Source organism: Cicer arietinum, chromosome 2 (genome assembly GCF_000331145.2).
Source record: "Cicer arietinum cultivar CDC Frontier isolate Library 1 chromosome 2, Cicar.CDCFrontier_v2.0, whole genome shotgun sequence".
Taxonomy (NCBI): domain Eukaryota; kingdom Viridiplantae; phylum Streptophyta; class Magnoliopsida; order Fabales; family Fabaceae; genus Cicer; species Cicer arietinum.
This window is the reverse complement of record NC_021161.2, coordinates 15,776,496-15,790,269: the sequence shown is the minus strand read 5'-3', so window position 1 is coordinate 15,790,269 and position 13,774 is coordinate 15,776,496. Positions and strand designations below refer to the sequence as shown.

General features: G+C 30.0%; 1 protein-coding gene across 1 annotated transcript; it reads right to left on the bottom strand.

Moving 5' to 3' along the window:
* Window positions 1–10,299: 10,299 nt before the first annotated feature.
* LOC101500167 (F-box/FBD/LRR-repeat protein At1g13570-like) lies at window positions 10,300–13,014 on the bottom strand. Its single transcript, XM_004490245.4, has 4 exons — window positions 12,761–13,014; window positions 11,517–12,339; window positions 11,207–11,365; window positions 10,300–10,868 (listed from the first exon to the last, which is right to left on the bottom strand). Exons 2-4 carry the CDS (start codon window positions 12,324–12,326, stop codon window positions 10,572–10,574), a joined length of 1,266 nt encoding a protein of 421 aa, XP_004490302.1. The 5' UTR covers window positions 12,327–12,339; window positions 12,761–13,014; the 3' UTR covers window positions 10,300–10,571.
* Window positions 13,015–13,774: the final 760 nt, after the last annotated feature.

Here is a 13,774-nt window from a genome sequence, read left to right as displayed (position 1 = left end):
GCAATGGTAAATTTTACCAAATTCACATTCGAATCACAATATTCAGTAGTATATAAACTACATACTGGATTTGATAATGTAAAATTAAAATTAAAATTAAAATAGTTTAAATTATGAATAACATAATTTAAATTAGAAATAACATAAATAACATAATTTAAATTAAAAATATCATAAATAAGCAAAACATAACATAGCATAATTCTGATAATACATAATTTAAATTAAAAACAACAACTTATATTAATTAAATCACGAATCTCTTCAACTGGCGACATCATTTGAATAGTTCCCCTTAATTGGGAAACACTTACTTGGGGAACACTTAATGTACAACTTGATCGACCATTTGTCTCTTTAAACATTGTTATTTGTAAACATAGATCTTACCTCTATATCATTCTTAAGATAGGAACAATCATAACAGATACTACATTATGGGTTGCTATTTTTTAGTGGGATTTAAGGATAACGATATGATATACTAACCACATTTGTAGTAATGTCACTCTTTAATATAAATATGAAGTTAAGATAGCTCGTTGGTTCTGATAGAGTTCTATCGTTACAAATTTCATTGGAGATTTTAAATGTTCTTAATAAACTTCAGCACGTTCTTGAACCATGATTGAAGGTTGTGATTTGGGGTAACCTAAATACATGTATTTATACATGTTTTTGTGCATTCCTTACCACACAAATTAGAGTTAAATATCCACCATGCATATTCACCCACATTCTAAATCCAATTTAGTGTAAAATGTACTACCTATTTGGAGGATCCAATTGATTTTTTTAAAATAAATTTACTATCAAATTAGAGGATCCGACAACAAATTTGAATTTAATAAATGTTGTCCAATGCCCCACGTTTAGACCAAAACCTTTGAACAAATTTACATTAGATACACTATCGAATTGGAGGATTCGATTTTGTATTAAATGCCAATAAATACAGTCGAAACTCTAATAAATGATTTTTTTTTTTTTTTGGTTTTGGAGGTTTAGTGTTGAGAAAGGTGAAGTTGGCAAAATCTGACATGATTGTTATGTTGTACGTTACAGGAAGTAAGACTAGACAAGAAGGAATGGCTCAATCGAAACTGACTGGTATGATGCCCAAAAAACACATGCGGGAGGGTGAAGTTGGGTCAAACGGGTAGGCGATGTGGAAAAGGTTAATTGGGGTGGTTACAGGCAAGCGGTTCGAGTTATGAAAACTGGATCGTTAATAACTGAACCTGGTTGTGTATATGTGATAAGAGTATGGACCACTAGGAAGTAGAAACCAACAAGCCCAGTCAGGTGGTCCCACATCTAGATTGACCTTTAGTATAAAAACATATACTAACAAGTATCAAGACACTATCTCCTTCATTCCACTTCCAAACACAACACAATTCACACATGTTCTTTCTTTTAGCTACTATTTCCACTTTCATAGGGAATGAACTACTAAACCTAGCTCTCTAGTACCCCTTCTCTCGTTCTGTCTAGATATGTGTCTCTCGTTCCGTCCATTTCTGTGTCTCCTTCGTTATGCTTTTTAATGGTTTTTTTAGGTTTAGTTTGTCTTCTTACATACGGTATCTAGGCTTAGGTTTTAGACTTAGGGTTTTTGGTTTTCTACTTTCACCATATAGTGTTTAGTTATTGAGTTTTTATTACTTCAAAAAATGAATGTTTTAGGGTTTTCATTTTGAACATTAATATTTTTAAATTGTATGCTTTAAGGTTTTGTTTCTGATTAGGATTTTGGTTTCTTGATTTTTTAAAAGGCCTTTTGAACTTTATAAAATCCCTTTTAAAATGTGTTCTTGGTTGTTCTTGTGTATGACTTAATTACCGATTTGGGTTATGTTTGAGGTGATCTAGTTTTTTCAATCAATGCACATTCTATATGTTTTTTTTTTAATATTCTTATGGAGAAGGAATTAATATTTTTTTTTTTTATAAATTAATCCGGGTCTAAATACATGTATAATGATGACAATACTATGTTGATAAAATGTTTAATCTTTGATCATTGTAGTTTTGTCTTTGCTGAGATTTTATTATGTTGGTTAAATTTGATTTTAATAACATTGAATCTAATCTGGATAATTTGATAACATTGTGTTCTATGTGCAGGTGGATGGTTGAAGTGAATGAATTTTTTTGTAAGAACGTAATATTTTATTTGTAAATTAAAATTGATATGCAGTAATTAAGATTTAAGGTTTAAATCTTATGGTGTTAATTTATGGTGTTACAGTTCATCATATTGATATGCAAAGTAATTCAAAGAATAATCTTGATGAAAAAATAGGACAAGTATATAAAAACTTTGATGAAAAAATAACCAATTTAATAATGAGATAAAGTTAGACTAATATTTTAATAAGTTCAAGTATATTATCGATATCAATGTAATATATTAAAACAAACCTACAAAATATTAAGTTGAGACATCACATCTTTATATGTCATGTAACACTAATTTTGCCACATCATTCAATAGTATGATGTGGCACCTTAGAATTCATTCATTTTTTATTTCTCATTCTACTAATTCTTTGTCTATATCTCTATAATTAAAAAAAATCAACAATAAAAAATATAACTCCCATTACAAACTTGATATAATTGTTAATTACTTTTTTAATTCATTACATATAAATACATCACAATGTTTTAATTGCATTTTATTAATTAAATGTAGCAATCATAAATTATCACAAAATATATAAAAACATAATAATCACATGAAAAATCAATAATCAAACTTATATATAAATAATTCAATGAAGTTTAAATTAAAATAAATAAATAAATATTAAAACACAGACATATAAATTAGCAAACCTTTGCAACAAAGAATATTTTTTTAAAAATAAAAATGTTAAGTTATACATTAAATATTTTCAAAGTAATATACAATTTGTGTTTATTTTTCTTTTATTAGTGCTCGGATACATATTCTATTCCTTTAATACAAAGAAAGTATTTGTCTATATAAATTGTTTATGAAAATAAAAACACTCATTTCAAAATATTAAACTTATAGATTAGATGATGCATAAATCATAGTATAGTTTCATTTAACGGCAAAAATAATCAAAATCAAGTAGGGATTGCGTATCATTTCCAATATTATTTCGTGTTTTTATCGTAAAAAATAATATTTTGAGTTTGCTCATTATATACAATCTTCAAAAAAGATAATTAAATCGAAATATTTTTGAAAGAAATATGTGACATAACACCTCTAATTAAGAATTAGTTATCAAAAATTTAAGTGAAAATGAGACATGAAACATAAAATATAAGAAATAATAGTTCATTCAATTAGTCAAAAAAAGAATAAAGAAATAATAGTACTCAAGATAAAAAGTAAAACAAAAATAAAAATAATGATCATATAGAGACCAATGCTTACAAGTATATCTCAAATCAATGATCGTAAAATATATTCTATTTTTTTTATAGGAAGTAAGCATTCTATAATGATTGAATGTTTAAAATAAAATAAAATGTATACAAACAATCACTCATCTTTTTTTAATAATATTTTTAGAGTGAAAATTACTCATTTTATTTTAATCTTTTTAATAGTGTATACAAACACTAACTCATCTTTTTTTAATCATATTTTTTAGAGTGAAAATCACTAATTTTATTATAAACTTTTCAATTGTTTCGATTCAATTTATTATTGTGTTATACAATAATTATTCTTATAAACTTAGAAACTCATAAATATTGAAACTTTCTTTTTTATCAGATTGATACATTTATATACCATAAATATCATTTTTAAATTTTTTTAAAAAAATTCTATTGAAAGAAAATTTTATAAATTACACCCGCACAATATGTGGAGTATATTCTAATTTTGATTATTTGTGCATTGTAACAAGATTAATGTTCAATGAAAAAATGAAACAAAAGTAGTCTACATTTGAAGCAATAAATTAACAAACTTTTGACTCAACTTAACCACATAAATAATCATAAAAATTGCTATTAAAATTTATTGTGTCATATGTGTATGGCCCATAAAATATGTATTTAAAATATTTTGACGTGATTTTATAAATAAATAAAAACTTTTATAATTAATAAATTTGATTTGGTCTAACCCGATTCTTCTAACCTACGTCACCTGCGATACCCATGACTCGTCGAAACCAAAAATATGAATGGTTGGAATTGGATCTCTTAACACCAAGTTTGAATAAATTTTAAATTTTAGACTCGAACCCGCCCATTTCTACGGTTCTAACTGGAAGCGTAAATCTAATAAAAAAACCGAATCGAAATCCAGCTTCTAGTAAGGGGTATTATTGAAAGTTTGGAGGCATGTAGCAAAAGTGGGGAATGAGCAACCTTCTTACTGTAGAATAGTAATTTCACCAACAGATTTGTCACTTATTTTTAAACAAAAAAATTAGTAAATTTTGTGGACCTAAAATTTTTATTTGGGCCAATCAAAATTATTTGCAACAAGGTGAATTTTGGAAGTGGACCAAAAATTAATGTCATAATAAAACTAGAAATTTCCCAACAGAATGAAAAATATATAAATTCATAGTTAATCTAGTTATGAATATACATCTCAACAATCGATAGTTAGTACAATTTTGTACTTTGAAATTTACCCTAATTCTAGATATAAATGAATGTATAATCTAGTTTTTTCTACTTTTACAATACATGACTAATATATCATCTGTTCTCTTCATCAGATCAGCATGAATAGAAGTTCTAGGAACAACCATTTTTCAAATTGTCCCTTTTCTCAATCAATCAACTAACATGCTTGGTGTTCATGTGAAAGGATAAACCGATAGAACATCATATTAAAGAACAAATAGACATACATTAAACATATCAGATGAGTGATATAAAGGGTCTGGAGATCATGTAGATGTTAAGGATTCTAAAAATAAAAATAAAAAAATTGATGAAAATAAAAAAAACAATGTTTAAATTTTCAAAAAGTTAAATACACAAATTTCAAAATAAATTTTTTATATATAAATTGTGACCTTCTAATCATTTCACTTTTTAACTCTTTCACTTCAACCAACAAACCAACCTTATATCCCGTTAAAGAAATACATACTACTATTTTATAACATAAACAAAATTACAGGTCAATCTTTATTTGGATATCCCTTTTCTCTTCTATACGGTTCCTTCTTCTACACGGTTCCTTCTCTAAAAATGTAAGAAATCTTAAACTACATAAGCTTGGTGTGAGAAACATTATTCTATAACGTTGAAATCATATTCTCATCAACTCCACTACATAGTTGTCATTTCAAATAAATAAAAATTAGGTACAAATTGTGAAAAATATTTCAAAGAAACAATTTCAGATAAACAAATTAATCCACCTTGCAATATATGAATTTGACTCCTAGTGAGAAGTTGCTAAAGAGAGTGAATTGTTTAATATTATGATCACTCATGCTTGGTTATACATGTGCACATAATATCAACCATTCATTTAATGATTTATATTATTCACTTTATTCTTTAAAGTAACTTGCTCACTTTATATGAGTCAAATCCGCAATATATATATTAGGAACATATCAAATGAAAGGAGTTTTACAATGAGATGATTAAATATTGATCACACAATCATACATAGATGGTGAAGATTAATAGTTATTTAAGTGACTATATGATCAATTTAAAAAGTTATATAATTTTTTCTTTTAATCTTGATCATTCATGTATAGTTGTATGGTCAATATTTAATTATCTCATTTTAAAACTCATCTCATGATTAAAAATTATTTAAGTAGGATATGATCACTTAAAAAAGTAAGTAGTGTAGAAAAGTAATACAAATAAAAAAAAATAGTAACTAACAATCAATGAAAGTTTGTATGCCTAATAATAATTTAATGGTGAATATGAACTTACAAACAAATTAATTCACCTTGCAATATATATGGGATAATGGTCCCAGGCAGCATAGGTTTTCATGTAGCCTCAAGGTTTTAAATTAATGTATTCACTTATCGAAATCAATATGGATTATTTAATCCTCTTGACCAGTCGTGTAGTTTTGGGCTTGGTCCAGCCTTTAATAAAAATATATGCTACGTTCAATTAAAAGAACATGGAAGCTTCTTTTTCCACCTCCCGCTTCAGGGTGGCAATTACATCCATTATGCTAAATAAGAGAGCCATTCACAATATTATCCATGAACCATTGCATGGTATAAGAAATAAGTTTCTTAAAACAAAGTCACTAGCTATGTTGTCAGTCTCGGGCAGCGGCACGGAGTGTCCAACTCCGAAAATAGGATAGTGGAGATGGCCATTATTGCTAAGATAAAAAAAATGTATATAAGCTAAATATAAAATACAAATAGTATACAAAAATATTTAAAAATAGCAAAAATAAAATATACAAAAATAAAAAGGGTAATCATACTTCATATTTCATAATCAAAATCTAACATCAAAATCAAGATCTAATAGTAATCAAAAGCAAGTTCTAAAAGTAATTAAGTTCTACTAAATAAGACTCAAACTAAAAAACAATCAACATCATGCAAAATTATCTTCCTCATCTTCACTTGAAATTTCAACCACATCAACATTATCTTGTTCATCACTTAATTCAAACTTGTCTTCTTCCACCTCCTCATCTCCATTAGCCATAGTTGCAACGAGTCTTGATTGGGGCCTAGTAAGTCTTGCTGGTTCATTAACCCCAATTGCATCACCAACAAGTTCCCAAGTCAAGTCATCTTCTCCCAAGACCAAATCATCTGCAAATACACTATTTTCATCCAATTCTTTTTCAAGCTAATCATAACACTCATCAATATTGTTCAAGATAATGAAATCGATTAAATCATTGTTATCAAAGCGATCTTTAAGAGTTTGGTTGTACTTCACAAATACCAAGGCCTGTAGCCTTTGGTGCTCAATTTTTCTTCTCTTCTCATAATTAATTTATATTACAATTTTCAAAGAAAATAATTAATTTCAAATTCACATCCAATTATATAAGAAAACCAATTGACAATTATTTACTTGCTCAAATGTAATCCAATTGTGTTCACATCATGCGAGCTGCATATCAGGCTTAATATTTTGATTGCAACAACTTGCAAATGTGGAACATAGTTTCCATATATGGCCCACCACTGAGCTCTAATGCAATAAATAATTAATCTCACTGTTTACATACAAGTATCAAGTATGTACTTTTAAATTAACAAAACATTGTACTTTAACTTACCAAGAGGACACAATAGACCTCATTCTAATTACAGAAGGCATTCCAAACATGCCATGTGCTATATTGAGAAATCTCCTTTAGAGCTTCAACATTATCATCAGAATCTTTAAAAAGCTTCAGAATGTAAGCATAAAGTCCATGTGTTACTTTCGGATCTTTGCCAACATTTGGATCATTGAAGAAGTGATGGGGGTTAAGGAAATGTCTTGTTGCATGCAATGGACGATAAAGTTGACACTCCTATCTATTATCTATAATTTCGTAAATTTCAGAGTATTTACTCTCATTTTCAATGAACAGTGTTCCAATAGACTCTTTTGTCCTATCCATTGCCTCATATATATAGCCCATTGTCGGTTTTTTCTCGTTATCAACCAGTCGTAAAACATGTACCAACGACTCCATCACCTTGAGAGAGAATAAAAAATCCTTCCAAAATGATACATTGATACAATACTATATGCTTTTTTTTTCTTAGGATCTTTTGATGCATTTGCGCTCACCCACTCTTATTATACAAACATCTTTCTCAAGTTATTCTTTTGTTCATACAACCTTTGAAGAGTGAGGAATGTAGCTGCAAAATTTGTCACCTGCTAACCAATTTAGCTTTTTGGGTGAACTTTCTCATTATGTTAAGGGTGATGGTATGGTTGTAGATGAATCCAACAAGAAATTATCCTCTTCGGATGACCCTCTTAACAATAGACAACTTTTTAATATCTTCTACCATTAAATCCACACAATGGACAACACATGGATTCCAAAAGATATTAGGATACCTGTCTTTTAAATATTTTCCTAACACAAAAATAAATGAACTACATCATATGGCTGTTGGTTGACAGCATATAATTAATATTTCAAATTGGATAATGACAATTATAAAATTCTTACCTTCGGAGACATAGTTTCTACCATTGTCGGTAACCACTTACACAACATTTTCCACTCCAATTTCTTGAACAAATGTGTCCAAAAGTTCAAATATCTTCAATCCGATATTCATAAATCTAGAACCATCAATACTCCTTACGAACATAGTCTCACCTGGAGCGTTGACCAACAAATTGATCAATGTCCTAGCCCTTCGATTCGTCTGTGCATTTGAGTTCGCTTTATTACAAGTCCCTATAGAATTTTCTTTGTGAGCTCTAGTTCCTTTTTTAGCAATGTTATTCTAATCTCATGGTAACTTGGAGGTTTTAATTGTGCTCCATAATTTTCAATCACGTCAATCATCAACTTAAAACTTTTAGACTTCAAAACATTAAAAGCAATACCATTCATATAGATGAAAAAACCAATATATTGATTAGTTTATTCCCTTGCCTCTTTCACATAAACATTTTTTTATCAATGTTTGACGTTTGGCCATTCCTATTGTTATCTTCTGAGATACCTCCAGATTTTTAAACATAAGCACATCCATAGGCCTTTTAACATTCTTCTTAGCAATACCTGTTGCAGACCTTTTTCCTACCCGAACATTTGCAATTTCTTACACAGCATCACCATCCTCCTCTCAATACTAATCTCAACCATATGAGAATCATTAGTTGTTGTTTGCTTTTTCTCCTAAGCTTCCTTGAGTTTTTGTATTTCATCAACCGGTGTTTTCCTACAAGGAGCTACATCCCCCCTTATACTCATTTGTTGCAATTTTGCTCTCGTAATACCTCATTTCGTAACATTCTCACAAAAAGCACAAGTAACAACATTCTTATCATTAACATCCTCCAAAGAATTCTACTACCAAGTCATGTCAAGGTTTTCACCAATAGGTTTAAACAAACCTTTGTTTTTGGTTGTTGGTGTTTTAGATGAAGATGCCATTCTTCTTACAAAACAGAGCAATGAAAACAAAATAGAGGAACAAAACAGTGGAAAACAAAACAGAAGTAGGGAAAACAGAGGAACAAAACAAAAGCAATGAGAGAAGATGAACAAAATAGAAGTCGTGGAAAATAGAGGAACAAAACAAAAGCAGTAAGAGAAGACAAAAATGAAAACGAAGAAAAGAAACAGAGGAAGAAGAAGAAACGAGATATCAAAAAACAAAGAAATAGAGAATGCATAAACGCTTTCTAAGAGGAAGAAGAAGAAAGGCCGTGCTCTGACTTATGAGGGAGAGGAAGAAACAAAGGTTTAATATATTAATAAAATAATAGGGATTCAATGGGTGCGAAAAGACTCAAATACCTTCAATGAAATAAAAAGAATAAATAAATAAATAAAAACTTGGGTTTGTTGGAAAACAGGGACGCGGGCAGTATCCCAGGTCGGGTCGCGGCGCTTCAGCGTGACTCGCAGCCGCGAGCGCCGCACCAGTTGATGACGTTTTCACACCCTGACGCAACGCACGAGACCATCCGACGCACTGCGGTTCCAGGATTGCGCACGATCCCACCGTGATCGACAACATAGGTCACTAGTTCAAAGCCACTAGCATTAAACTATTGTAGGTTCAAATATTATTATCATTATTTTTCAAGAAAAACATCAACTAACTCGAGCTGTATTGCACCACCGGTTTATCACAGCAAAAAATGCTGTTGACTGTGGTATGCATGTAAATCTCATTATACTCCACAAAATTGTGATGACAAGCAAAACACCTGCAATGAGTTAAATCAATTGGTTTGTAATATTATTATCATTATTTTTCAAGAAAAACATCAACTAACTCGAGCTGTATTGCACCACCGGTTTATCACAGCAAAAAATGCTGTTGACTGTGGTATGCATGTAAATCTCATTATACTCCACAAAATTGTGATGACAAGCAAAACACCTGCAATGAGTTAAATCAATTGGTTTGTAATATTATTATCATTATTTTTCAAGAAAAACATCAACTAACTCGAGCTGTATTGCACCACCGGTTTATCACAGCAAAAAATGCTGTTGTCTGTGGTATGCATGTAAATCTCATTATACTCCACAAAATTGTGATGACAAGCAAAACACCTGCAATGAGTTAAATCAATTGGTTTGTAAAAGAAATTGCACCCCTGCAAACTAGATAGTAAAGCCTGCAAACGAGAAATAAGAATTTTGAGCAACTTTTACCAAACAACAATAGACACATTCTTCTTTTTAATAAACTTTTAGCTTAAAAAAAAAAGTGCCTCCCTTACATGCTCATGTCTTGTATCAATCAATATTAACATCTACTCTTGCCAAAGAATGTACTAGTTTTCACATATCTTTAGAGGTTATGTACATCATTGAATGTTAAATTGTGAAAAGAAAAAAGCAACAACGGAAATGATAGAAAGGACATAAAAGAATGAATTTGGCAACTTCTTCCACAGTTTTAATCTCCGCGGATGAAATAAACTTCTGCTTTAGTAGAAGCTCTTCGAAATTTCATCAATTCGACCACCATTCTCAATTGACCTTCCAAATCATACATACAAGGAACGATACTCATTGTCTCCAGCACAGGTGAAGAGCCAAGTAAAAATTTGATAAAGTTGATCTCATGTGGCAAACCACTCATTTCTGTCAACTTCACAAGTTTAAGCTGGCTAAGTATAGAATCTGAAAGGAATCCTTTTTCCCATAAATCCAAATTTTGCCAATATGAAACATTTGTTGCGTTTGATGAACCCTACCAAAGTCAATTGCATAAAACATGCAGTAACAAACCGTAAGTATTTGATTATAGGAATTATTACAAATAACAATAATAAAAGAACTATTCATCATCACATTGTAAAAAGAGTAATGCTAACAACACTCTCTTTATCACTCATTTTCTACACTCACTCTCTTATTGAGTGAAATACATGTTGGTCCCATCACTTTTGTGGGACCTATTTCCAAAGTGGTGGGACCCACATGTATTTTATCTAATAAGAGAATGAGAGTTGAAAAGAGAATGTTGCTAGCACTACTCTTGTAAAAATAAGGGAAATTTAGTCTACTGTGCAATGAGCAAGGACTTACTGAAATGTGAAGTTCCTTTAGATTAGGAGAGTTTGTAATCAAGCGAAGGACGACAAGTATCTCTTTCATATCATCAAAACTTACTTGATACATTTCGATAACCTCCAAATTGTTGTACATTATAGAAAGATGCCCAAGGTCGTTACCTATGCTCAAATACTTCAACAACATACAAAAATGAAAAAGAAAGCACTTAGCCAAACATAACAACAGAGCCCTTTTGCTTTGATGATCATAATGAAGGTTAAACTAAATGCAAAAGGAGGGTGAACCAACTCAACTCAAAAAAAAGATAACAACAAAATGTTACCTTTGTGAAGTCAATAAGGCCAACAAGTCTCTCAAGTTTAGGCACACCGCCAAGCAACTTGACAAAATTTCCATTTGAGCTTTGCTCTATGTGCTCAGCAACGTCAGTCATATACATAGCAACAGATACTTCAACCAAGAGTGGAGTATCTACAAGACAAATTTCCTTGAATTCACCTTCAAGACACAAGTACTTGAGGTTCGGAGCGCAGACAGTAAGGGCTAAACAATCAAAATATGACAGTGATAAACTCTCCAAGAGAGGGCAACTTGAAATGAGGCTCTCAATTGCTTCAGGAGATATCAAAACTTGATGAAGATTGAGATATGTTAAACACGAAAATCCATTAAAACCAACAGGAGGATCCAACTCGCAGCGCGAGAGCTCCAATCGAGTCAATTTCTTACAACTGAAAAGGCAGGAAGGCATTCTAAAGAATTCACCATCTCCTAGTTCAAGATTCAAATCTTTAATATCATTTCTCGAAAGGAAAAGAATCCATTGATTTATCGCAGAGCAGCTCTGCAAGCTTGTATTCGTAATTTGAAACTTATGAATTGGTCCATGGTGAAGAAATAGCAGTCTGGTGATAAATTCCACAACACTTTTCTGAACAATGTCTCGGTCGTGAACATTAGGGACACATTTTTCATCGAACACAAGCTGAGTAATGGAAGACCATTTATACCTCCATTTACTCGACAAAAGGCTAGTTTTCACAGCATCTCTTATAGGAAGTTGAATCAAAATGGTTTCTATAATGCTTTGAGGAAGGTCACTGATCAAATCAGGATCCAAAACATCAACCATTTTTGTGCTTCACCTAAAACACAACAAACAAAAGTGCAAAAAAGAAGCCAAATTAACTAATTATCGTCTCAGATGAATTTCGCAAGGATTTTGAGAGTCATTTTTGAATACAACAAGGCTATTTTGTAAGTAATAAAAAGACAGATTGAATGAATACCACTAAATATCTTCACTTTGTTTAAAAAAAGTAAATAATCCTAATTGAATACACAATAGTTATTTTAGTTACATTAAAATCTGATTGAATACCACATGACTTTTTTAATAACAAAAAATACAAACAATTCGAGCACACAAATCACATAATAATCCATTATTAAATAGAAAAATTACAATTTGATACGTAACTGAAGTAATGTAGCAAAACCTAAGATCTAAAAACAGAAGAACATTTTTGTATTAATTTGGTAGAATTAAGAAAAGAATGAACTAACCAGATTTGAAGCGAGGTGTAACCGTAAGCAAGGCAGAACACAGAGAAGAAAGAAGAAGATCTTGGATTTGAAAGAAGGTAGGGAAATGGATTACTTGAAGAAAGGAGAAAGAGTCGAAGCGAATGAAGATTTAGAGAGTAACAAAACTATGATTTCCTGATCGACTCTCTCTCTCTCTCTCTCTCTCTCTCTCTCTCATGTAGATGATGGAAGTCGCCTCGTAAAAGTAAAACCTTTCTCAGTATGACTAATTTGATTCATTTACTCTTCAATATAACTATTAAAAAGTCATAAATTTAGAATCGGTTAGTTTGTTTACCTTTCATTTATATTTACTAAAAAAATTAAAATTTATTTAATATATATTTTTGAAATTTTAAGAGTATAAAAAGATATTATCAATTATATATTAATTTTTTAAAATAATTAAAATTTTGAAATAAAAGTAGAATACTTAAAGTTTTATGATTTTATTTTATTCTCTTAATTATTAATATTTTTTTGTTTTTATCTCGTGAGAGAGGGGGGTTGTTGCGAGTATTGGAGGAAGGAAAATATGTGCACCTCTTCTTGGTCTTTAAGAGGGTGAACATAGCGATGACGGGAGTGTAAGAATTCAATTTGATGATTCGAAAAAGACTAATGTGGTTAAAAGAAACAAAGTTGATGAACCACATTCCAACGAAAAACAATTAAGAAGCTAAAATAAAACTAGAAAAAAATATAAAGGATCAAAAGACTAATTAAGTCTTTTTTTAAAATAAAATTTAGAGGAGTGCTATTTATTAAGAACAATTGTTACAAAAAAGAAGAACGAATGAAAATTAGTGTAACTGAGTTCGTGCATTGTGAAGTAGAAAAATGATTATTTATAAATAAATTAAAAAAATTATTGTAATGGTAATATTTACTTTAGAGTTTAGATATTGACTAAAATAATTTGATATTTAAATTTAACGAGAATTATTTATTTTATCATATTTAATATTAATAATAATTAATAATTACAAAAAT